This window comes from Anastrepha ludens, chromosome 3 (assembly GCF_028408465.1).
Source record: "Anastrepha ludens isolate Willacy chromosome 3, idAnaLude1.1, whole genome shotgun sequence".
NCBI lineage: Eukaryota > Metazoa > Arthropoda > Insecta > Diptera > Tephritidae > Anastrepha > Anastrepha ludens.
In genome coordinates, this window is record NC_071499.1 from 99669167 (window position 1) to 99696179 (window position 27013).

At 37.0% G+C, this 27013-nt stretch overlaps 2 protein-coding genes across 5 annotated transcripts; one reads left to right on the forward strand and one right to left on the reverse strand.

Annotated features, from left to right (window-relative positions):
* Positions 1–5822: 5822 nt before the first annotated feature.
* On the reverse strand, positions 5823–19697 carry LOC128858595 (uncharacterized). Of its 4 annotated transcripts, none has more exons than XM_054094994.1 (2): positions 19590–19697; positions 5823–7025 (listed from the first exon to the last, which is right to left on the reverse strand). In XM_054094994.1, the coding sequence occupies exon 2, from the start codon at positions 7002–7004 to the stop codon at positions 6081–6083; it is 924 nt and encodes a 307-aa protein (XP_053950969.1). In that variant the 5' UTR covers positions 7005–7025; positions 19590–19697; the 3' UTR covers positions 5823–6080. The 4 variants fall into 4 exon arrangements, with proteins under 4 accessions (XP_053950969.1, XP_053950970.1, XP_053950973.1 ...); XM_054094995.1 differs by having other exon boundaries at positions 19550–19690; XM_054094998.1 differs by lacking the exon at positions 19590–19697 and adding an exon at positions 18511–18597.
* A 1399-nt stretch (positions 19698–21096) lies between these two features.
* On the forward strand, positions 21097–26758 carry LOC128858596 (uncharacterized). Its single transcript, XM_054094999.1, has 2 exons — positions 21097–21342; positions 24774–26758. The coding sequence occupies exons 1-2, from the start codon at positions 21247–21249 to the stop codon at positions 26547–26549; spliced, it is 1872 nt and encodes a 623-aa protein (XP_053950974.1). The 5' UTR covers positions 21097–21246; the 3' UTR covers positions 26550–26758.
* Positions 26759–27013: the final 255 nt, after the last annotated feature.

The window sequence follows — 27013 nt, forward strand, 5'->3', positions numbered from 1 at the left end:
CATGCTCCAAAATATAAAAAAAAATATTATAAAATAACATTTTTATACAAAATATATTAATAAGTTTTTCGCCAGGGTCACTTAAAAATTTTACGATAATGCAACATTTTCATAAATAGTATGAATTACAAAACCTAAGTTAAATGCTTGCTGGGCTAACAATTGTTTTATACATTTCTCTTCAACGATATTTAAGTACAAGATGTAAATACGGTCGTAAAAAACCTAATTTTTAAGCTTTTCCTGGAAGTTCTATAGGGACCCGAGGAGATTGGGACTTTCATCGTTAAAATGGTGTGACCTTGCTCTTTCTATTGGGTGTGGTGAGTGGTGCCTCGCTCCCTCTCCCTCCGTCCTCATCCAAATATATCGTGTTGCTAATGAATAATTTAGCCAGGCGGCCGCCGTAGCCGAATGGGTTGGTGCGTGACTACCATTCGGAATTCACAGAGAGAACGCCGGTTCGAATCTCGGTGAAACACCAAAAACCTTTTCTAATAGCGGTCGCCCCTCGGCAGGCAATGGCAAACCTCCGAGTGTATTTCTGCCATGAAAAAGCTCCTCATAAAAAATATCTGCCGTTCGGAGTCGGCTGAAACTGTAGGTCCCTCCATTTGTGGAACAACATCAAGACACTTCTATTGCAGAGTAAGTCGGATATGTGGCTATATATAGTACATATGTTTTTGTACAATTGGAGAACCATATACGTAAAGATACATTGATTTAATATTACCATATATTTACCTACTTTGAGAAAACAAAAAATAATCGCTTCGAAAATTTTCCTACTATCGAAATGTCCGGGACTGAATTTTTTTATAAACTTCTTGTTGCTTATTTTATATTATTATCGTTTTATGAATGAAGATAGTTTGTTTTTCTTCTTCTTGATGGACGCGATAACCGCTACCACGATTCTGAGTACTTTGCTCTTAGAAATATGAGTTCTAACTTATGAATGAATTTCTTTTTGGCGTACGAATTTACTATTTTGTTTTTGTAATCGTTCAGCATAGAATTTCAGCTTTGGACACCATGTGCGCAATATGGTACGAAGTTTAGGATACAAGTATGTCGTTTTTATTAGTGATTAATTATGTTGAAGTAACTGTAACAAACATCGCAATATTGTGATAGCACAACCTAATGTAAGTTTTCTTAGGCTTATATGTACCTATGTATATAAATATAAATACATGTGAAATGAACAAGACTAATTGCTTTGGTTAAAACGAGCTAGGATGCACAAAATGACTACCACGAACGCCGATAAGGCCGTCGCTAGTACAAGTGGTCCGGTACGTTGTGGTTTTTGCCGCAAAAAGCGGCTTTACACAGAAATGTGCTGCAAAAAGAAAAATGAAGAGGCCAAAACAGCGCAAACACAAGCGATTGCAAATGCTTTAGTTGCAAAGCCGTTTCTTGTTATGGATGCAATGCACCAGGTGTCACACGCGCAAATTATCCGAAATGTTTGAATAAACCACCCACTAGCCATGGTTCGGTAAGTTTTAATTCTTTAACTATTACAATTGGAAAAACGATTCCAACATCTAATGTTAAATTTTTCGGTATGCCTGGATATATTTATTTCGATAGTGCCGCTCGTACCAGTGTAGCTAGCGTTGGTGGGCGTAGCTTTAATATTCAGTTCATGGTATTGCCTGATACAATTGGAAACAAAACATTACTTGCAATAGATTTCTTAGAACAAGCGGAAATCGTATTAAATATGGGTCAAAGATATTGGTACTTTTAAAGTAACCCAACGCAACATTCCGTTAATTCACTGCCACTCTTTAGAGATGCACTTCCGCCTAACATGATTACACCCGAAAGACCTAAAAGGCCGAAGTTGTTTACTGGTGTTGTTTATAATCAAAGCACTATTGATAATGTGGATTTGTTTTCGATTGATTTTCATATTTTGAAAGAAAATGATGGTTTTGGACTAGAAGTGTCGGAGAAGATTGAGCTCGACAAAGTGCTCCAACCGCATGTACAAGTTTTTAGTGCATCCTGCGAACTGACGCCATATGCACAGCATTTCATCGATACTGGCGAACACGAGCCGATTGCATCACCGGCGTATAGATTATAATGTTCTAAGTTAAAGGAACTAAAAGTCGAAATTCACAAAATGCTTGAAAACGATGTGTTAGAAGAATGTGAGTCAGCATGGTCATCACCTGTTGTTATGGCGCCTAAGAAAGATGGTGGTACTCGTGTGTGTGTTAACTATCGTAAACTAAATGCGATAGCAAAACCCGATCGATACCCATTACCTCGAATAGACGACCTTTTATACGCTGCAAAAAGCACAAAATTTATGACCACTTTAGATCTTCAAAGTGGGTACTTTCAAATCGCGGTAGCAGAAAGAGACAGAGATAAGACATAAGACGTGCCTTATTACGTCTTTGGTACGCACCGTCGACATTCCAGAGACGTTACCAAATATACATATTTTAGCATATCTTGATGATATTATAATTTGCTCACCATCATTCAAAGAACACTTAACCGATTTAAAAAATGTATTTCTGAAGTTAGAAAAATTCAAGCTGCGCGTTAATTCTGCCAAATGTCGTTTTTGTTGTGCCAGTGTTAAATACCTTGGCCATGTGCTAACAACCGAAGGCATACAAGTTGACCCAGAAAAGACTCTAGCGATTACGCATCGGAAAGAGCCAAGAGATATCAAAGAATTGATATCGTTTATACAAACTTGCTCTTGGTATCGACGTTTCATTGACCGTTTTGCTGAAATTGCTAAACCGCTTACGGAATTAATAAAAAAGAATGCTGTATGGAGATGAGATACTCCCCAATTAGAAGATTTTAACTGCCTTCCAGTTTTGAAGCAAGCCGAAGATCATGTCCCTTTCATCATTAAAGCAGATGCAAGTGCATAATGGGAGCTGTGTTAATACAGGGGGGAAGGAATGAAAACACCCTATTGAATACGCAAGCCGACTCTTGACAGCCGCAAAGAGAAACTACTCGACTACAGCGCGCGAAGCCCTCGCTATTGTATGCTACAAATTCAGAGGCTATATAGAAGGAGCCGAAGTTTTATTGGTGTCTGACCACCGACCGCTGAAATGGTTATTAACCGTGAAGTCACCATTACAAAATATGTTAGGATTATATCGAATTTCAGCGATACAAGGCAAGCAACATGAAGCCGATGGGATTGCTTCAAACAACAAGAGGACCTATTTGATCCTCACCAAAAACAGAAGATGGCTACCAGTGTATCCTGATAGTAGAAGATGTTGCAAGTAGATGGGTTGAGTTATTTCCTTTAAAAGGGGCAACAGCCGAAAATTGTGCTAAACTATTAGTCGATGAATTTTTTCTAAGATATGGACGCAGACGTCTGAAATCAGATAATGGAGTCGAATTTGTGTCAGCGGTAATGCAGCAAATAGTTTACTGCATGGGAATTAACCACATTTTTACACCAGTTTATCTCCAAAAAGTAACCCAGTCGAACGAAAAAACAGAGACCTTAATGCTCAACTAGCGATCATAGTTCAAAATCAGCACAACGTTTGGAATATAGGCTTACCCCCTATACGATTCGCAATGAACTCAGCTAAGTGTCAATCCACTAGCTATACAGCAGCCTACCTTACTTTTGGAAGAGAGTTGTGCACATTCGATGACGTAGAACATGATATACAGAAAACGAAAATTTCATTCCGCAAATTAAACCACATCAGAAAATTTAAAAACGCTCGTGAGATAGAACAAAAAGCCCAAGATCGTAATAAAACATATGTCGATAAGCATTTGTCTATGCATAAGCATTTGTCAATCCAAACTCGGTGTGGAAGCCGAAGTATTGGTAACAACGCATGTACTAAAACGTGATGGCCCTTCTTTGCGAAATACGTCCACTCGAGAAGTTTCATTTTTGTACTCACTTACCCCTTATAAACTGAAATCCTTTTTGACCATTTCTTTTTGTTTTAAATTGGAATTGCTCTTTTCCCAATAAAGAATAATTATTTAAAAACAGTTTTATTTTAAATTCTTCAAGAAAATCAAATTAATAATCTTCATAGAGAAATTATTCAGGCACACAGGAAGATGGCATATGCAAATTTAAATATGTGAATTTATATACATACGAGGTGTGTTCAAAAAGTATCGCAAATCTTGTGTTTTTTCAAAAATTATTTATTTATTCATTAGTATCTATTTTGTCCCCTTCAAAGTAATCTCCGAGAGATATTATGCACTTGTGCCAACGTTTTTTCCAATCTTCAAAGCACTTCAAAACATCATTTTTTTGTCTTGTTCAGCTCCACTTCGATGCCGTCTTTATCTCCTCAATCGTAGCGTAGCGTCGTCCTTTCATGGGCCTCTTCAGCTTCAGGAACAAGAAAATGTCACAGGGGGCCAGATCTGGGGAATACGGTGGCTGTGGAATCATTAGTGTGTTGTTTTTGGCCAAAAAGCTACGATGTGTGAGCAGGGGCGTTATCGTGATGCAAGAGCCAATTTTTGTTCTTCCACAAATCCGGGCGTTTCTGGCGGATCGCTTCGCGCAAATTACACATAACTTGCAGGTAGTATTCCTTATTGACCGTTTTACCCTGTGGCAAGAACTCATGATGCACAACGCCTCTGCAATCGAAGAAAACGGTAAGCAAAACTTTTACATTCGACCGAACTTGGCGCGCTTTTTTCGGTCTTGGTTCGTGCAGCAGCTTCCGTTGAGATGATTGAGCTTTGGTTTCCACGTGATAACCGTAAACCCACGATTCGTCACCAATTATGACCCTCTGGAGCAAATTTGGGTCGTCGCGGACAGAGTCCAACGTCTCATTAGCAATGTGTATGCGGTACTGCTTTTGGTCGAAATTGAACAGTTTTGGTACGAATTTTGCGGCGACTGGTCTCATGCCCAAATCATTGAAAATGTCGAATGGCACGAGCCAATCGATATGTCTAGGTCCTCAGCAACTTCTCTAACGGAGATTCGACGATTGGCCAATACCATTTTCTTCACTTCATCAATTTTTTCGCTGTATGATACAGTCAACATTCGGAATACATCCGCGCACTTAATTTCGTTTTTCACACAAAATTTAATACAGGTTCTTTGATCCATCTTTTTGAATAGGTAAAAATCGAAGACGAGCCGAAACACCTGCAAGCAAAGCAGCTGTCAACAATTAACTGAACATTCAAAATGGCCGAACTCGTAGGCATGAATGAGAGGCATGAGTACCAACATATCGCCACAAAAAAATCAAGATTCGAATATACGTAACCTGCGAAAATTCAAGATTTACCAAATATTGGCAAATAATTCAACGCGAAATATTCCAATATTGACTATTTTCGAATGGTACAGAAAATTGGGATATGGGAGGCTCGTTTTATGAATAAAAATACTTTGCTCGTAGAAATATGAGCTCGAACTTTTCAATGAATTTGTTTTTGTTGTGCTTTTTAATTTTTGACCGACCGCAAATAAGCATGAAAGAAAAATGTACAAGTCTGCTGTTATGTTATTTTGCCTAACACCAAATCATGGCATTTAGCATTTCAATGCAAACGCTATATTTAATTCTATTGACTACGCTACGCTATGTTCACAATCTTTTGTTAACTTTTCCAAGGCCGTGGTGAAATAATAAATATTCTTACCCGCGTTTTGTTAGCATTTGACATTTAACCTGCTCATTCGTTCCTGCGCGAATTTTCGTTCTCTGCAATGACTACCAATTCTCTTATTGTACAGCATTTTGTCGATTTTAGCAGAAACGGGCTACCGACCAAATAATTCGAAATACAAAAGATTAGATTTTTGTATTATAATATATTTATTTATGAATAAACAGCAAAATAATGAACATACAATTTATTACTACTTGCTATGGCGACGAGTTTTCATTAGGCTTGAAAAGTCAGATAGGTATGATGACAAAATAGGGCAGTTAGGGGGTTACTAAATTAAAACTACATGATCGCCTGTGCATAAGGATGCTTAAAGAGGAAGAAAGAAAGCAAGTATTACTTAAAATTTGTAAAACACAATACTCTATAGCGTAATTATTTTAGTTATAAATAAAAACTTTTTTATTTATGAGACGAGCAATAGTTTCGTTTTTACATATTGTTGTGTACAATTTTATGCGAGCGGGAGATTTCGAAGACAGCACACAGTGCACTAAACAAAGAATTTCAGATAAACTATTGTGGCTATTTAAATGCACGTTTTCTTTTTCAAAAATCTGGAAGTAGGATATGAAGAATGTTACTAAGCTATTTCCGAAAGCTTTATTTTCAAGACAAGACTTAAAAAACATAGCTCCTTTCGATGAATTTGAAACAGTCACGAACATTGATCTAATGAAAGATGGATCTAGATTTCCATCAGAGATTCTTTTACAAATTTTATGTTCCAATATCTTATATTTGCTAACATATAAACTTCTTGGAGGCTCTAAAAATATATATCCAATTAGAGAAAAATCACAATTTAAAAGCAACCTTTCGATCGCAATATCAATATTTTCCGGTGGTAATTGAAATATCCTTTGTACTAACAAATTCATTTTGAACTGGGAAGAATTTGCATTTAAATTCTTTGTGCATGTCTTATTATTATATAAGAGACTAACGTCATTCTTCAATAGTTTCAAAATGTTTTCTACAGCATAAACATGCTTATAGCCCTCAGCAGTGGCTAAAATTCTGGCTGCTGAATGAAGCGTAACTCCCATAGCATTAAGTTTTGTGTAATGCTCTTTAAAATACAGTCTGTCATGCGTATATTTATCTATTATGCTTTTTACTAAATCATCTCCCGCAATTTCAAAGCAACTTTCAACGAACGCTGCGCATACTAAAATCGTTTCAATTTGTTTATACGTTAATATACCAGAATATTCTATATTTAGCCAGCTTAGTATTTTGAAACAATCGGATGTTGCATCTAGATTTTCCGATAATAGAGTCTGTCTTATCCAACAATCCATCTAGTATACTCCAAATAAAAACTGAAAGTATACGATAAGAATCATAAGAAATATTTTAGTTCCTATATATAAAAAGGTAATATTTACTTTGTGGTGCGTATAGAAAAGTGAAGCTTAGTGAATATACTTAATAATACTTAGCGGCCTGCTCCGCTGTAAGGCTCAAAGCGAGCTCACAATGGAAGACTGTCACACAGGGACATTCGACCATCTTAGACTCCTACACGGATATACCCAGTGACTGCGATTATCATCCTCCCATTCTCTGCTTCGAAAGGAATTTCCTAGTGAAAATCCCTTCTAGACTGGAATGGTTTGAAGAAGATCCAACACCCAACACACCCGTTAAGATCTACACGGACGGGTCTAAAATGGATACCGGTGTAGGATCAGGGTTATTTTGCGAAAAGCTTTCTATTAGTGAATCCTTTAAACTACCGGATCACTGTAGGGTTTTTCAAGCGGAAATAAACGCTATTCATGAAGCCTTAAAATGGCTAAAGATAAACAGAATATCATCAACGGATATCTGCATTCTATCAGACAGCCAAGCTGCCCTACGAGCCCTGGATGCATTCCAAACAACATCAAGGAGTGTCTTACGTTGTCGCCAATCTCTAAATGAGATGGCCAAACAATATCGTATAATCTTGTGCTGGGTTCCAGGCCACAGAGATATACCAGGGAACTGTAGGGCCGACCAACTTGCAAGAGAAGGTACCTGTTTGCCAGACATAAGTAATTTTATGGAGATGCCTCTCGCAACTTGTAAGCTTCTCATTAAGGACGCACTAATCAATTCTGCAAATCAAAGATGGATTAGCGCTAACACCTGTGAAATTGCTAGGCAAACATGGCCAAGGCTAAATTTACGTTTGTCCAAGAGCATTATAAAACTGAATAAACTTCAAATCAGCACCATAGTGGGGGCCCTCACAGGACATTGTCTCATAGGAAATCATGCAAAGAGATTAGGCGTTTACACGCATGATTTCTGTCTTAGCTGCAGAAATGAGGAGGAGTTGGAAACAATTCAACACCTTTTTTGCACATGCCCAGCTCTAGCCAGAAGCAGGAACCGATTTTTAAAATCCTACTTTTTAACGAATATAGATAATCTATACATTTTAGGTATCAACAACCTTTTACGCTTTGTCAAAAGCTCAGGATGGTTTAATATGGAGAGGGAAATGTAGCTCAGCCCCCGCGGCTTCACAACGGACCCATTTCGTGATCTAAGTGGCATCGTTGTCTCTATGTGCGATGCGGCTGCCAAACCTAACTTAACCTAACCTAGTGAATATACATATGTATGTGTATTTAGTGATGATGAAGAGCAACATTATAAAAGTGTTTCTTGTTAATAACAAAATGATTATTAATACTGGCCAATACACATCGATTGGCCCAACAAACTTTTTTTTACCAATTTTTCAATATATGCACCTCAAAGTATATACTTATCGAATAAATTTACGTTGTTCAAAAAATAGTTAAAATAAAGAATAGACCAAACTCATCGAGTCACAGACAACGAGCAGCAGTCATATATATTATTATCATGGTCGTACATGTATGAAGGGTGTTTATGCCGCTACAACAAAAACATGGTGAACATATTTCAAAGGTGTGACCAATACGAGTATGCGGAAATTTCAAAAAAAAAAAACGTCGACAGTATTTAAAATATTAAAAAAAAATATATATAATGAAAACCAGTCTTTTCTTAGTAAAAGTGGTACTGGGAAAACTTTCAAAATTAATTCAAATTTGACCAAGACAAGAGAACTGAAAATGTCTGCAATTAATATTTCCAAATTACTTAAAGTTCGTCAATTGTGGACATACACCCCAAACTAACAGTAACGAAATCAGAGCGCACACTCTAAGAAAAAGTCCGCTTTCAAGGATTTCGACATTCCCAAAACTGTCGAAAAATTACAGTTACCAGCAATTGTGAAATTAAGTTGTTCTGTTTACTGGAAAATTTCCAAATAAATCAAATATATTATTTACGTTTTTTATAATAATTGAGACAGAAATTTCCGGAGTGAGCGAATTGCCATTCTGAACGGCAGTCAGTCTCCTGTGAGATTAAGTCCTCACTGGTCCTTGAGTGTATGAAGAAACTGAGTCTAGCACAAGGGTATAACTGGGGACGAAGCGGACGCAATACCGAGAGAGGCTGCGGCCTCGCCTTTAACAGGACGCGAGTTCTTCCTTGCTATGGGACAATACACTGTCAAGGAGAAGCTTACGAGTGAAGAGCTAGGGCTAAGGCAGGTTTTCTGTCACCCTACTATGGAGCTGCGCCAGGCGAAATACTTAGGTTTAAAAACTCATAACCCTCCCCAAGTATAAACTGAGAATGCTCACGGGCATTTTTACTGACTGAGTAGTCATCTGCACATGATCGGGATATGATCTACTGACTCCTGCCGTTTGTGGGACCAATCGCAGGAGACTTCAATGCATCTTCTCCTTAATTGTAGTGCTATAGCGCGGAGAAGGTTGAGACATCTTGGCCAACTGCAGCGAAAAGAAAGATATATACGCTTAATCCAACCCAGCTCCATCCTGAATTGAATAAAAGAACTGGGCCTGGATGAGGTACTGTGATGAGTATAGGGCACAAAAGACCATGATGTCGAAGTGCAAACCTCATAAAGAATCTAAAATAACTCCCCGTGATACCCGCACAACTTTGGCTCAATTACGGTCTGGACAAACTCAGGTTAAACTCCTACTTATCCAAAATCGACCCCGAGATACTCAATACGCTGTTCAAAGTTCAAGCGTAACGGACGTGTTTTGGACCGCTCTTCAAAAATTGTTTTCAAATATTCAAATCAGGACACATTTGATGTTCCTATTGAGACAGTGACTCTATATCAGTGGTGAAGTGGATTTTTGAAGTTTTCTGCCCTTTTCTCTCCCATTTTCCATAAGGAAGAGTTAAAATAAAAGTTTTAAATATTAACTGTATCCAGGCAATATACGCAATCCATGGATTGCAAAAGGTGCAAACTACAGATACGTGGAGAGACGAATAAGGTGTGCGGGTGTATGTGGCAAAACATATCATTCGCAATCTAAATGCTCGGGAATAGACCAATATACTTTAGGAAAATTAGACGAATTTCCCAAACTTCGCTACATGTGTGACGAATGTGTGGTGTAAGCAACGTTGACCTCGCAATTAAGGAGGTTCATAATGTAGTCGAGAAGAACGGTTCCCGGTTGCTTGATTACAAGTATGAATTTGAAAGTGCACTCAAAACTCACGAAAAAGAAATAAAAAGCTTACTTGAGGTTATAGAGAAAAAGTTCAGCGAAAGAATAAGTGGTATGCAAAAAGCGCAAGAAGTATGCGAGCGAGGTGTGCGTGAAATGCACAAAATTCGCGAAATAACTGCAAGCTTCAATGAACAAAGTGGCAAAATATGCAAAGAACTGCAGAAAACGAGAGAGGAAAATTCGAAGATATACAACGAAATCAAAGAAACGAAAAAGGCAAACATAGCAAATGATAACGGCCAAGTACCGTATGCAGCAGTGTTAAAAAACAACATTGCTCTCAAAACAGTGATGCCAGACTTAAAGAAAGATGCACCATTAGTGATTAAACCGAAATCGAAGCAAAAAAGTGAAAAAACAAAATTAGACTTGACTGCAAAAGTTGATCCAGGAAACTTCAAAATCTCAAATATTGAATCCAGAAGAAACGGAGTTATAGTGATTGGAGCTGAAAATGCAAACGAAAGGGAAAAAATTAAAAAAACGATTGAAGAAAACATTGGTGAAAGCTACGATATTCAAATACCGAAATCAGTAAGACCAAGATTTATGGTATCACTAATGGGGTATAAGCATGATGAAAAGTCATTAGTAGAGAATCTAAAGAAGCAAAACAAAGTTCTAGAAAATAGTGAAATCAAATTAGTAAAAATGTATGAAGTTAGAAAGGAGAGTAGACTTCTTTACAACGCTATTTTGGAAATTGATCCCGAGACTTTTCCCTATGTTTTAAACTGCGAAAAAGTTAATATTGGATGGGAGCGCTGTAAGGTATTTGATGGCGTAGAAATCTTGAGATGATTTAAATGTCAGGGGTTTAACCATAAAGCTGTCGAATGCAAAAACAAAGAAGCATGTTATAAGTGCCTCGAGCAACACAGATCAAAGGATTGTAATAAAGCTAGTATTCAGAAATGTATAAACTGCATACGAGCTAATGAGAAGTTACATCTTGGCGTAGACGTAAATCATCCAACTCAGAGCAAGAGATGCCCGGTATACCTCAACAAAGTTGAAATAAGGCGAAAGAATATTAGCTATTAGCAACCAAAGCAACTGTGCAGTTCTTATAATAACATCTTATTACTTAGTTCAATAAAAATAAATTGTGTCCTTCTCCTTTTATTTATCTCTTCCTCTCATATTCTCTATTTCCGCTACTTAAACTTTCTCTTAACTCCTGTTTTAACTATACTTCCTGTCATATTCGGTAATATTCGGGTTTCAAAGGGTCTTATATGCAATGTTCTCTTCTTTACTTCCCCCGCCAATGATAGGTAAGGATAAACAGTTTCACACGGGCAGAGATACCACTTTTAATATGATTCGCGTACTAAGTAGGCTAAAGTCTGGACTGAAAATATGTCATCTCAACGCTCAGAGTTTGCCATCTAAAATTGATGAATTTCGATATATCTTTGAGTCATCTGATGTAGATGTTGTGTGTGTATCTGAAACATGGTTCTCTACGTGGCATAATGACGATTCGTTTTGTGTTAATGGCTATAAAACTTTCCGTTTAGATAGAGCCAAGCGTGGTGGCGGTGTTGCAGTGTTTGTTAAAAATAGTCTGTCTTGCTCCCTCAAGTGCATCTCGGAAAATACGAACCTAATAGAATATATTTTCCTTGAAATTAAAACTAAGTATGACAAACTCCTCATTGGCTGTGTATATAGACCTAACAAATACATCGCCTACGCATCATTTGTTGATTTCATCGAAAATTTGTCTCTTAATTATAATAATATCGTTGTAGCAGGAGATTTTAACAGCGACCTGCTATGTGAAAATGAGTTCGTGTTAGCCATGCGGAGCTTGGGTTTGTTCCCCGTTAACGGCTCTATGCCTACACATTTCACGCAAACTAGCAGCTCTTTGCTAGATATATTTTTTGTCAACGATACCGCTAAAATTCTCCTATTTGACCAGCTTTCTGTGCCAGGCTTTTCCAAGCACGATCTTATTTTCATGACATTTAACTTCCAACTGACCCATGACACTAAATACTATTCATACCGTGATTTTCTATACATAGATTATGAGCTTCTTGAAGGGGCTGTGGAGGAAATTGACTGGGAATGTATTCATAACTTAATATCTAGTAATGAGCAAATTAGCTTCATTGAAGAAAACATTAGCTCGCTCTTTCACCGCTTCGTACCACTTATACACAAACCAGTAATTGATAAAAACCGGCCATGGTTCAGCAACCACATTAAACACTTGATTTGCAAACGCAACAAAGCGTATCGCAAATGGAAGAGCTTCAGAACCTCGGAAACTTATAACATCTTTAAGGCTTGCAGACGAGATGTTAACAAATCAATTAGACTGAGTAAACTAAAATACTATGAGCAGCAGTTTAGTACTGCAGTGGGTTCGAAGCAGACGTGGAACAAAATTCGTGCGATCGGGATTGGGAACAAAAATCAACCTATGCTAGATTTATGTGATGTTAATGTAAATGTACTAAATGAGAATTTTGTGTGCTTGCCCGGCTCTGTTAATAATATATGTTATGACAATTACAATTCTAATCTTAACGTTGTGATGTCCAGTTTTTGTTTTGAATGTGTCGATGATTGTGAGGTAGTACAGTCCATACTTAGTGTCAAGTCGAATGCGGCCGGTCTGGATGGAATTCATCCAAAATTTATAAAATGCCTGTTACCAAAGATCTTAAAATAGCTTACCTATGCTCTGAATACCGTCTTAACCACGTCAATCTTTCCCAACTCTTGGAAGAAAGCCAAAATCATACCTATTAAGAAAGCGAATGGAGACTACCGCCCGATTGCAATACTGCCGTTCTTATCCAAAGTTCTTGAGCGTATTATGCATCGCCAAATAAACACGTTTTTGAATAGCAACGCCTTGGTGAACACATTGCAGTCGGGGTTTAGATGTAGTAGGAGCTGCACCACAGCACTCCTAAAAGTGTCTGATGACATAAGGCTCAACATTGACAAAAAGCATGTGACCTTTCTAACTCTACTTGACCATTCAAAGGCATTTGACTCCGTAGACCATAAGCTCTTAATTCTGAAGCTTAAAAACTTATTTAGCTTTTCAACGTCGGCCTTGACTCTTATAGAAACGTATCTTAGTGACCGATTACAAACCGTATGTAGTGATAATACCATGTCAAACTTTCTCCCTGTAACCAGAGGTATACCTCAAGGCTCTATCCTTGGCCCTCTTTTATTTGTCTTGTACATTAACGATTTGTTCGATGTGATTAAATATAGTGATGTCCATGTATATGCTGATGACGTTCAATTATATGTTAGTTGTCCCATTAGCTGCATTGACATTTGCATAAGTAATATGAATTCTGACTTGAGCCTCACAAGCAAGTGGGCTTCTGAAAATGGGTTAATTCTTAATCCTGATAAGTCCCAATGCATCGTTATTTACAAAAAATATATCAAGCTCGATGGCTATACACAAGTCAAACTAAATGGCGCTGCGATTAAATATGTGGACAATGTTAAAAATCTAGGGGTTACATTTAATAGAACTTTGACATGGAGCAACCACATTTTTACTGTCATAGGCAAAGTTTATGGTATGCTCCGAATTTTATGGACAACTCAATATTTTACACCAGTAAACACTCGACTGCTACTAGCTAAAACGTATTTGTTACCAACGTTACTGTATGGTTGCGAGTTATATACTCCTTGTGATAGTGTGTGTCGTAGTAAGCTTAATGTTTTGTATAACAACATTGCTAGATACGTGTACTGTAAAAAACGTTATGACCATATTTCAGTATTCGCGAAAAAAATTGCTTCCGTATCCTTTAACGACTTGCTTAGGTTTAAATGTTTAGTTTTACTCCACAAGATCATAAACACTCAGAAACCCAGATACCTCAAAGATCGACTTATGCCTTTAAAGTCCTGCCGTTCGTTAAACTTAGTCCCGATGAAATACAGTTGTTTGGTGACTGAACGTCAATACTTTGTGTTCTCTGTCCGTCTCTGGAATACCTTACCTTACAAAATCAAACGTATAAAAGAAAGCTCGTGTTTCAAAAATAAATTGCTTCGCTATCTTGCCGAAAATTGCTGAATGTACTTTAAATCTCTTCCCATTAATCCCTACTCCTGCTACTACTATTTTTTACCTTACTTTCCTTTTAATACTTTCTCCAACTTATACTTCTTTACTACTATCTGTAATTTTAATTCTAATTTTAGTTTCGATTTTACTGTTAATCCGCTTATGTAAACTATTCTTAAGGTCAATCATTGTAAAAATAACCTATGGTTGTATGTTGACTTTAATAATAATAAATAAATAAATAAATAAATATGTCCGACATGTAAATGTACACCGCACGATACTAACCACCTTTTCACATGCCCTCTTAAACCCATTCCACTAACACCCCCTCTCCCTTGGGACCTAGCCTCTCGAAACAGCACGTTTCCTGGGCCTCTTGTTAAGGGGGAAGTCTACTGTGAATTTTTCAAAAAATCGATTTTTTTTTTATTAGCTTAAAAAATACTTTGAACCCTCTTAAATAAGGTACAATAAGTTATTAAAATTGTATTTTCAAAATATATCTGGACTTCGGACTAAATGCTCCACGGTATATATGAAAAGTTCTTTCTTAGATTTTGATATTTTTGTATTCGTTGAATCTTGGCTGAATGAAAATTTCTTCGACTGTGAAATTTTTGACCTCAATTTGTACGATGTTTTCCGTAAAGACCGTGACCCTGTCAAATCTGGATGTTCCAGAGGAGGTGGTGTTCTCATTGCTGTTCGGAGAAAATTTCGGGCATCATTGGTTACACTTACCAACTCTGACACACTCATCGATCAGCTTTGTGTACGTGTTTATGGCTCATCTGGAACAGTTTATGTGTGTGCATCCTACATTCCGCCGAATAGTCCGAATCATTTATACTTTGCACATTCTGACAATGTTGTGTCATTAGCATCAAGCATAGCTGGTGACAGTCATCTTTGTGTCCTCGGTGATTTTAATTTATGTCGCCTGAATTGGTCCCCACTTAGAAACTCGGCTGCTTTTATGGCTTCTAATGTAAATTCTTCAGCCGAAATTCATGTCGTTGATAGCTTTTTAAGCATTGATTTATCACAAATCAATGGTTTTTATAATAGCCTTAATAGAATCCTAGATCTAGTGTTCATTTCAAATAACATCAACTACACATTGTCTGAAGGCATTGCTCCCATATCTTTAACTGATAAACATCATGTTCCTCTTTCTCTTGAGTTGGAATTTTATGAGTTTTCTGAGGTATCCGATGAGCCTAACATCAAATTTAACTACAACTTATGCGACTTCTCAATTTTTAACGAAATTTTATTAAGTATTGACTGGGGTAATGCCTTCCACGACAATGATGTTACCTCTTGTTTTCATTTTTTTAAGACTAAGGTTTCTGAGCTCTGTTTGAAGCACATTCCTATTTATCATAAGAAAGTATATAAGTCACCTTGGCATACCAAACGGCTTAGGCACCTAAAGAATCTAAAAAACAAATTCTCTAAACTGTATAAAAGGTCTGGAGACCCAATGCACTTCTCAAAATTTCAATGCCATTTAAAAGAGTTTAACTGTTTGAACAAGTTCTTATATAGAAATTACATCTTGAATTTCGAAAACAATATTATTTCGGATTCGAAGGCCTTTTGGCAATTCATCAAATCAAAAAAGTCTTGCTCAATGGTGCCAAACAATGTTTTTTATAATGGTAAATATGCAAATTCTGCCATAGAATCTGCCAATTTATTTGCTGACTTTTTTTGCTCTAATTTTGAACCCGACCTAGACTCCGATTCTAGTTTGCCCTCTAATAGTTTTTCACCTCTAAATTTTGGGACTTTGTACCTATCTGTTACTGATGTCGTCAAGGGTATTACGAAGCTTAAGTCTACAACGAAAACTGACTCGGATGGCCTTTCGGGCATTTTGCTGAAGAATTGCTTGTGTCTCGCTGAGCCTCTTACAATTATATTCAATAAATCGTTGTCCTCTGGTATCTTTGTTGATGACTGGAAATTTACTTCCATTACGCCTATATTTAAGAGTGGAAATAAAAACGATGTTAGCAATTACAGACCGATTTCGAAGCTTTCGCCTGTCTCAAAACTTTTTGAGATAACAGTAAATGATAAGTTATATTTTGCTGTCAAAGGCCTAATATCTACCAACCAACATGGTTTCGTTGCAAGTCGCTCCACTGTCACTAACTTGTCTATTTTCAATGATTACTGCATTTCAGCCTTCCAGAACAGATCTCAAGTTGATGCAATTTATACAGACTTCTCTAAAGCGTTTGACAAAGTATCGCACCGAATACTCTTGTCGAAGCTTGCATCATTGGGTATACACTCCACTTTTTTGTCTTGGATCAAATCATATTTGTCCAACAGACACTGCGTTGTAGCCGTCGATAATACGACATCCCGTGCATTTATTGCATCCTCCGGTGTCCCACAGGGAAGTATTCTAGGACCCCTCCTCTTTATACTCTTTATTAACGATATTGGTTCTTGCTTTTCATTTGCAGAACACTTGTTGTATGCTGATGATCTTAAAATATTTGCGGTGATTAACAGTGTTAGGGACTCTGAAAAGTTGCAAACCGACTTGCACAATGTCCGGAACTGGTGCTATTTAAACCATCTGTCACTAAATATTAGCAAATGCTTTCACGTAAAATATGCTAAATCAAACAACACTTTGCATACTTCGTATAATATTGCTGGCTTACCTTTGCAATCCGTTGAGGAAATTAAAGACTTAGGCGTTATTTTCGACTCTAAGCTGAATTTCACCAGCCATGTTAACCACGTCATAAGACGATCATATGCGATGCTAGCATTCGTTCGCCGAAATTGTTCTGCATTTACCAACCCACACACTCTCAAAACATTGTATTGTGCTTTTGTTAGATCAAGATTAGAGTATGCCGCTATTATTTGGAGACCGTACCAAATAGGTCTGTCTAATCGGATTGAGAGAGTGCAGAAAGTCTTTCTTCGTTTTGCGCTCCGATCTTTAAACTTTTCTGAACCTGTACCATCGTACCGCTCTCGATGTTTACTAATTGACTTAAAGCCACTTGATAGCAGACGGTCTATTCTATCGTGCTCATTTATTATTCGTATTATTTCTGGATCTATTGATTGTCCTTCCCTCTTAAGTAAAATTCAATTTAATATACCCAATATGAGGCTCCGACAGTACGAAACCTTTAAAATTGGCTTCTCGAGAACCAACTATGGGATGAATGCTCCGATTCCTAGGGCATGTTCAGATTTAAATATGTTTTTCAATTCTTCTGGTGCTGATTTTACATGGCCGTATGGCATCTTAGTCAATCATCTTAAATCGTTCTTTTCTTAGTAACTAATAAACTATTGTACATTAGCTTAATATAGTCTGTAAGAATGTATCCATTCAAAGACAATAAATAAATAAATAAAATAAAATAAAAAAATAAAAAAAATAAAATATGTGTTACAGCTGGCTAAATTTTTCTTCGTTGAAATTTCGACCTTTTCCCGAAGCGCTCCAAAGCTTTAAACGCTGAAAACTGAAACTTTAAACGCATTTTTCTCGAAACTAAGTTTTTGTATACGGTGTACACGATATCTCGAGTTCTGATAAATGAATCAGCTTAAAAATTTAATTATATATTCTCTGTAATAGTGTCTCTCGTCTGACATAGGATTTTTTTGATATCGTTATTTGTTAAATTGTTATAAACAATAGTAACATCAATTTTAGGCAAAAAAAAAGAAAAAAATTTCAAGAATTTTTTTTTCAACGCCAAAATTTTTTATCGACATAATCCTACGTCAGACGAGAGTCAATACTATGTATATGATAACAATATTTTGTTTTTTTGTTTTAGATCACCGAAACGTAAGATTTCATGTACACCGTTTAGGCACCTAAGAAAAGCGGACCTGCGCTTGCAGAAGTGCCACAGCACTTAAAATTTTTTTTTCAAAAACTTAAATATATAATAAAGATAAGAGTTTAAATAGATTTTATGTATATTTTGTTAGAAATAAAATCCGGAAAATAAGCCTGTTTTTTCCCTTGTGACAGTAGACTTCCCCCTTAAATGAGATAGACGACGACGATCGATGGCTACACAACAACAATAACATTGAGTTCTTTACATTTTATTTTTAGTATTGTTTTAAATGTACCGAATTTTCTTTGTAAACTTCCATTGGTAGCACCCTGTAACTCCCAACTGAATGGAACAAACAAAAAGCACCAAAGGAATTTTTTTAATGTGGAATGTCACCAACGAGCATAAACTTTAAATTGTTTGATCGATACTGCATTTACCCATATCATCACTTTCCAATTTTAAACGAGAATAGGAACTAATTGGCAACAGTCAGTGTTGCCGGATGCCTGCAAATGAAAATAAAAATGTGAACCAAAATGAAGTATTTCAGCTCAGTGTTGATGATGGGGATGGGGGTTATTGTGCCTTCTTACTACACACACGCATATGATGTTTTAATTTTTGGTTCAATAGTTTCAACGTGGAAAGGTGTTCTATGCAAAAACACAGTGGGTGGCATAACCAGAGTTGGACTGATGAGGGTTATTTTTGTGAAGCGCGTGTGAGTTCTACGCAAAAATACAGTGGATTGCGTAGCCGGAGTTGGACTGATGAGGGTTATTTTTTTTAAGCGCGGCCGACGGCTGCCCACTCGAAAAGGAGTTCTACGCAAAAATACTGTGGATTGCGTAGCCGAAGTTGGACTGATGAGGGTTATTTTTTTTAAGCGCGGCCGAAGGCGGCCCACGCGAAAAGTAAAAAATTTTACTTTTATATTTTGTCTTATCTCGCCGAATTCTATGGAAACTGAAGAACAAATTATTATTATAATTTTTTTTTTTTTTTATTTATTGTAATATCTCAAAAACTAAGCGATATCAAAAAATTTTACTCCTTCATTTCGTTTTCTTTTGTCGAGTTCTATAAGAGTCCGCCATTGAATTCCGGCGCCACGGAAACAGCAGTATTGCCTATTCAGTTATAAACACTATTTATTGAGTAAACATTTGATTTAAGGCTTTGCTAATTATACACTTTACTTTATTTATAAAAAGTCATTCGATGCATATTGGAACGAACCAATTTTTTCTTCGTTCAAAAGTTATTAACAAAAAAGACTTCAATAATTTTGCTTTTCCCAATCTCCAAATCCACTTAGGGGTAAACTTCACCTTCTCTTTACACATCGTAATATATTTCAACCATATTTACCAAACAAATCCGGTAAATCTTGCCGATAAATTAAATATATTATTAATACAAATGTATACAATGTTTGTATGCTAAACTAAAAATGAACTAAATAATGATGTTTTGTTGCATTCCTTAACATAGTTATACCGTGTTTAGACTACGGGTAATTATTATAGCCAAGAAAAAAGTATACTATATATATATATATATACTTGACAGTTATATATATCTTGATCTGATATATATTCAACACATTTATTAAATTCATTTTAAAACTTTTTTTCCTAATTCATTGATTTGCTTGATAAAATATAATATTGTTTATAGTGAAAATTTGGAACGAAGAATTGAGCGAATCTCTCAGTTAACTTTTCGTTCGTCATACAAACATTTTATACATTTTGACGTTCAAATACATTTGAATTCAAACAGTCCCCGACGGCATCGCCCCATGCCATAGCAAGGCCACAGTTACTCCCTAAAGCGGCCCGGTGTTAGGAAGGCGCCGTTGAAATACGGCCGGTCCCTAGACAAGGGCAGGAAATAATGGGATTTCAGGGGTTTAGAATATGGGATGACAGGGGTTTCGTCAGTACGATGATCTTCGCATGGTGAATGGATGGCTACCAACTACGCCGTAAAGTGGATGGATGGCTAGTTCGTGTTGAGTTGGTCCCCATGATATTGGGGCCAACCGCCACTTAAGCCTCATGGAGACCAATATGATGAGGAGAAGTATCAGAAAGTATGAGCCAAAAATTGGAGTAGTTTTTAAGTACATATGTACATATAAGCAGAGGTGCATGCGCATAAAGTAGTCAGTCTTAAGTTGAGCGTGTGAACGTAAAGTAGAGTGATTGAGAATTAGGATTAAATATAGGAATTAAGTTGTGTTGCCGTTAGTTTCTGACTTTTCTTTGGCAGTCCAATGATCCATCTCTCTAGAGATAGAGGTTTTATTTGGAGGAAAACGTAACAATATTCTTAAACAACTTTGAGACCCCTTTCCCCTCTCCTGTTTTGCTTTGCTGTATACGGTAACCCCTGTCAAATTGATTATTCTTCTTATTACCCATTAGCTGGATATGTTGCCTCACGAGACGGTCTATTTCATCAATGTTTCCCAATGAATACCTTCGTCAATTATCGGTGCGGCAACTCCATATGTACTTTTACCAGGTGATCCTTCAGAGTGCTGTTAAATTTTTCGACTAGATCTTCCAATTCCGGCTCCCTCAATTTTCACCTGCCGCTAACTACTTCTGAAATCTAGAGAGAGTGTCATCTATCCGCGATAAGTAAATGCGTTAACAAGTCTAATGAGCTGTTGTTGCTTTTCAAAATTGTTCGTCAAATTATTTGAGCATAGAGATAGCGAGCGGGGAAATGGCGAATATAAGAGGCCTATTGTTTATAGACTGCGCAATAATGGTGGAACAACATGTTGCGCTACAATTTAAAAAATAGGAATATCGAATGCTCTGTGAACAGACTTAAGTCCAACCAATCGTGATGATCGATAGATTCATATTTATCATCTCGAACAATACATTTAGTTTACTTCAGTGTTTCTATAAATAAGAATATCATAAATAAGAAGATGAATCAACGAAGGAGTGAGATTCAGTAAAAATTATTCTTAGATGCCATAACATTTGGAGTATTTTCCCGAGATATGCAACATAAAATGGACTTCGAAGTTCCTGTATTAGCTGGATACCTTAATGTGCCAATGCAATCTAGCTTTTCTTTAAACCGAATATCGAAAAAGGTTAGTTGTGTTTTATACGAATTATAGAATGCACTTCGGAAATAGTTGCAAAAATCCTGAAACCTAATATATTGGGAAATTTATACATTCGTGAAATAACCCAGAATGCAAACATAATTATTTTCTTATCAGCTAGACATTTATAAATGGATATATGAGTCTGAATATGACTTAAGAGTAAGTTGCAGTTCGATTTCAAACTAAATTTTTTAGTTGGCTTAAGGTGTGCAAATTCCTCACAGTTTCCTATCAGTACCATCAATTTCACTTGTTAGCACATTTAATACAAAGGAGCACAACAAAAATAGTCTACTGTGTATGTAATAATTTCAAAAGCTAACATCGGGAATCATATGAAGGCAAAGGTTCGAAAAGTTTACCGGCTCAAAACCAAATTTTATAAATACTGTTTTTTTTATAAACGGTTCCTCCTAAACTACTTTCTAAGAGTATAAGAATTTTAGAATTAACAAATAGGTCTCATAGCTTTGGTATACAGTTTTTAGAGTCTAAGGATGGGTATAATTACAGTATATACATATAAAGGTACGGATCTTTTGGTTTTTGTTCCTTTTATTTTCGATAGTTGGCCAACACGAGCAAAAATAGTGCTGGGAGATGTTACAGTCACAGTGCGTAAGGCAGTAAGCTGTCGACGGAACATTCACAGCATTAGCACTAGTCATAACGGCTCCACTCACTTAGTGGAGCAATGGGCCTTTTCTTACTTATGTCGCTGCACTTATCATATGATACTTTTTTAATGTTTACTAATATAATAATAATGTGTACTAATATTGATGAATGCTTAGGATCGTTACTCTGCACAAACTCCCATCTTAGGGACATTTCTTCTCTTGTATAGGGAAGCATGAGAGGGGTATTGAGTGGAACCCTCTCACGAATGTAAATAATTGTTTAATCATCAAAATTTTTTTTGTCGCCTCAAAATATACTCCATTCGAAACAATACACATATGCCAACGATTAGTCCAGTCATCAAAATACCTTTTAAACGCGATTTAAGAGACCTTCAGCTCCCTCAGCGAATTCTCCTTAATGGCCTCTATCGACTCAAAGCGGCGTCCGCGGCAAATTAAGTTTTGGAAAAAGGAAAAATTCGGATGGGAGGGCTAAATCCGGTGAATACAGTGGTTGTTCGATGATATTTGTCGTGTTTTTGGTCAAATCAGTGTTTACAATATGAGCCTTGTGAGACGGTGCGTTATCATGGTACAAGATCCATGAGTTTTCTTTCCACAAATTGGGCCATTTTCTACTTACATTCTTTCTCAAACATCGCATAACTTCCAAAAAATATTTTTTATTTACCATAGAACTATTTGAAACGAATTGCTAGTGGGCAACACCATGATAACCAAAGAAAACGAGTAGCATGACTTTCATTTTTGACCGACTTTGACGTGGTTTTTTGGGTTTCAGCTCATGTGGGTAGACGCATTCAGCCGCCTATTGACTGATTTGCATGTCAAACCCATATACCCACGTCTCAGCACGTGTTATGATTCGCTGGATAAACGTTGGGTCCGAATTCACTGACTCAACTGATATAATTAAATGACAAAAACAAGCTAATTAACAGATCACGCTCAAAGTCAGCCACAAAACAGAGGACAGTTGTACTAACATTCCAGCAAAATTAGATATACGTGTAACACGTGAATATCGCAGAGCACACCTGCGGTTAATTGATACAATTAAATGCCAAAAATAAGATAATTGACAGATCACGCTCAAAGTCTACGACAAAACAAAGGGCCGTTGTACCAACATTCCAGCAAAAAAAATTTAAACACAAAAATTTAAAACACGCGCTTTTTAAATGAACAATTCCCAAAATGTTTGTGACAGAATGTATATCAAAGTCCATATTGAGTCGATCATTTGAATTCATTAAGCCCTTTATGTCAAGCAATCTTTACCGGAAATATGCCAATGAAAGTTGCTTCTGGCACTTTTGGGCTTGGGCGGCTTTTAAGTTTAGGGTTTCAAGGGAGGCAGCTCCTCCAGACAAGGAGTTTTTCAATAATGTTTTACAAAAAACTGGGAGTATTTATTATCTTTACATTACATATTAATATTCATGCTTATATTAAAAAAACACGTATTACGAGAAAAAGTATTTCGATTAAAGTTTTCGTTTTTATTCATCTTTCGTTGCACGCTTATCACTTCACTGACTTTATAGGGCCAAACCATTACGAAGGCTGGATGGTGGGGACCACAATGAACCCTTGGAACAACAGTGTTTGCGTCTTTAAAAGTTTTAGCGAAGATTTTGTCGCTTTGTTTATTAAAAACTTTAGCAGTGAAAATTTTCTCAACTGTGAAAATATTTTCATGGCCGTTGACCGCGCACCACCGATGAAGCTACTTGTGTCTGTCGAGTCTAATTTTCTTCAAGCGCGTTATCAAAAGATGACAAGTTGAACGACGGAAGGCTTCATATGAACGTCATCTCTAATTGGTCTTGACATTAATTTCCCTGGACATGATTTTCTGCTTTCTAAGGGAATTTCTGCGAATTCTTTCTCGAACGGCTTTTATAGCTGCACTGGTTCGAACTACGTAAGGACGACCACTTCTTTTTTTGTCCGTCACTTCAGACGTTTGGGAAGTACTTAAAATGTAAATTTTGTTTAACAATTCGTAAATTCCTTCCCCTTTTACCACGCTTATGTAATGCAGTCACTGCAATGAGATTTTCCTTAGCTCTCCACTCTTTTGTTAACAAGCAAAATTTGCCACGAAACTGAGTACACACGTAACCCGTGAGACACGCGTAACACTAACACAATTACGTTCTGGATACTGTAGCAGGTTAAACTCCTACTTATCCAGAATTGACCCCGACGTACCAAACATATTGGACTACGACGAAGCATGACCGTTGAAGGTGACACCAACCTTGTCATTGTGCTTCGTCGGGTTCGACAGGGACCTTACGGTGGACCAGAGCTTGCTCACACCAGAGGTGAAGTTACTTGACTTCAAATACTCTTCCCATTTGTTCCGCTTGTGTAGAGTTACAGGTTGCCGCATCTCGGAATTGATATCCTTTATCCGAGGTTCCACTGGATCGGCCTGACGTAGGTTGATCACGCTCGTTCGCCAGAACAGCTGCTTCAGCTGGGAAATTGAGACGTATGCCCCTGATCCTTCCAGCGGGTATGCTATTCCCATGGTAGCCGGTTCTACGTTACCGGAATGACTCGGGTTTTTCCCGACCAAGGGCTGCTGCCCCAGTAAACTAGCCCTGTCTAGTATACTAGTCTATCGTAGTCTAATTTGTCGGTAGGAATAAAATTCTTAGACATGAATAAATAAATAAAATTAAATATTATTTTGCTTTACACGTATACCAATTTTACAAATTTATTAATTGTTTTGTTCGTTCTTTCCGTTAACAGAAAAACTGCCACAGATATTGCCTACTTTTCAATTCAAGTCGACATGGTATTGAACGTCTCGAAATTTGCGAATCGAAAGAGGACAAGAATCCGAAAATAGTAACACTTGAAAATTGTGTAAAGATAACTCAAGAACCTGCCCCCGCAAATCTAATACAAGTTATAAAGAAAACTGAATCTCTGACATTAAATACCCTGTCAGAGGAGGATTTAAAAGAATGGACGAATGCATTACAAATGGTTGCCTTTCGCAACAAAAACAGCCTCCATACTCCACAAGCAGCAATAGAAGAAGATAATGATTTATATTGTAGCTCTTTTGGGGATGGTTTATTTATTATTACTCTTATTCCTTCCGATACATCAATACGTTGCAACCTTGAATCGAAATCGTACATTCTCCACTTAACTGCAACTGAACTTCAATTGAAGTGCACGGAAGACCTTAACGAAATAAGAGCAAGGTGGCCGTACCGATTTATTCGTAAATATGGTTATCGTGATGGAAAATTTACATTTGAGGCAGGCAGGAAATGTTGCACTGGTGAAGGCATATTCACACTGGACCATACCAACCCCCAAGAAATATTCCGATGCATGGCCGCAAAAATGAAGTCTATGAAAAAGCTAATAAACTGTGACAGTCTCAATAATGACATTAATGAAAACCATTGGAACATTGCTGCAAATATGGAGGCAGGATCTCGAAGCCCCTTGGCACCCAACAATCAACAGTGCACAAGCATCGAAAATAATTCCCATAGTGGAGTTTCTTATCGAGAATTCACTGCATCAAGTGATTCTCTTAACAGTTTTTTCGCAAATTCTAATTCCAATTCGATATCTACCCAACTACCCCCAATTATAAAACAGATCCCGAACAAACCCCCTCGTAAAATACAGCCGCCATTTGTATCGTCCACAAATTCTAATAAATCAGTACCACATGGCACAAATCTAAACTTTCAATCAAATTCTGAAAAATTATGCAAATATCCAAACTATGATGCAGTTTCAATCACAACATCGAGCGATCCCAACAAAACTGTTGGATCAACCCTAGTTATTAAGCCCAATTCTCCAGAGTGTGTGCGTAAACAAAGTCTACAACTGCCTAAAGACAATAAGTCAACATCAAACACTGAACGAGATTACGAAAGCATAGAAGCTGTTACTGATGCTTGGAAGACACTTGGAATAGATGATGTAAAACACACTGAACGTATTTTGGCTAACCACAGCGATGATGTCTTTATTGAACCGAGTTGGCAACGTCCTGTCACCGTATGCCAACGTTCTTTAAAAGAAACATTTTTGCCATCAAAAGTTTCAAGAGTGATAGATATTGACATTGGAGAAGGAGGTGGAGGGGGAACGGCTTGTACCAATTCAAGAAGCATTGATGATACGTATGATCGCCTCGATTTTATGTCGCCAAATAATAAAAACTCGAGTGGTTATAACACCCTTGTGTCTGTCATATCGCCTACTCGTAAGCGCTGCAATTCCCCCTCACTTGGCGATTATGAATTTATAGGAAATCCTGAAGTGCAGTTTTCCAAGAAAAACGAAGTAGTCAACTCTGGAGTTAGTCGAACTTCTAACACAACATCGCCATGCCCATCTTCACTTGCACTTAATTGTAATATTGTCGGCTCAAAATATTTCGATCCGCCAGTCGGGCAGCAAACGTTTCAGGACGCCAAAATTTCACCGACTCATCAAAATTATAGTGGCATAAACTATACAATAGTTAGTAAGCCTAAAAGAGTTTGATATTAAAATTTTATTTAAAAAAAATCCTCTTTCAAAACTGTGATTGTCGTATTTGAATTACAACTGTTTTATTCGATCGATTTACAAAGAAAATACCTGTAAATCCATACATACATATGTGCGCCATATAGCAGAAGAAATAAAACTTTTATTGCATACATATATTTTTTAGAAATTAATAAAAAATAAATAAAAAAATGTGCAATATATTTCTGTTTGAAAATGGCGCATTACTGACAATGTCAAGGAGCTCATCGAAGCAACAGCGTTCCCACGACAGTTGGTTCTATGTTACCAGAAGGATCCGGCCGAAGGCTGTCATTTAAGCGACATTCCCAGCAGTGGTAAAAATTTAAGACGAAGCCCAGAGTGGGAATTTGTTGGCGGCAAATTACAGATGCACTAATTACCTAATCATTTGTAAAAACCAAAAATCTTAAGGTTTTTCGAAGTCACTAGCCTGC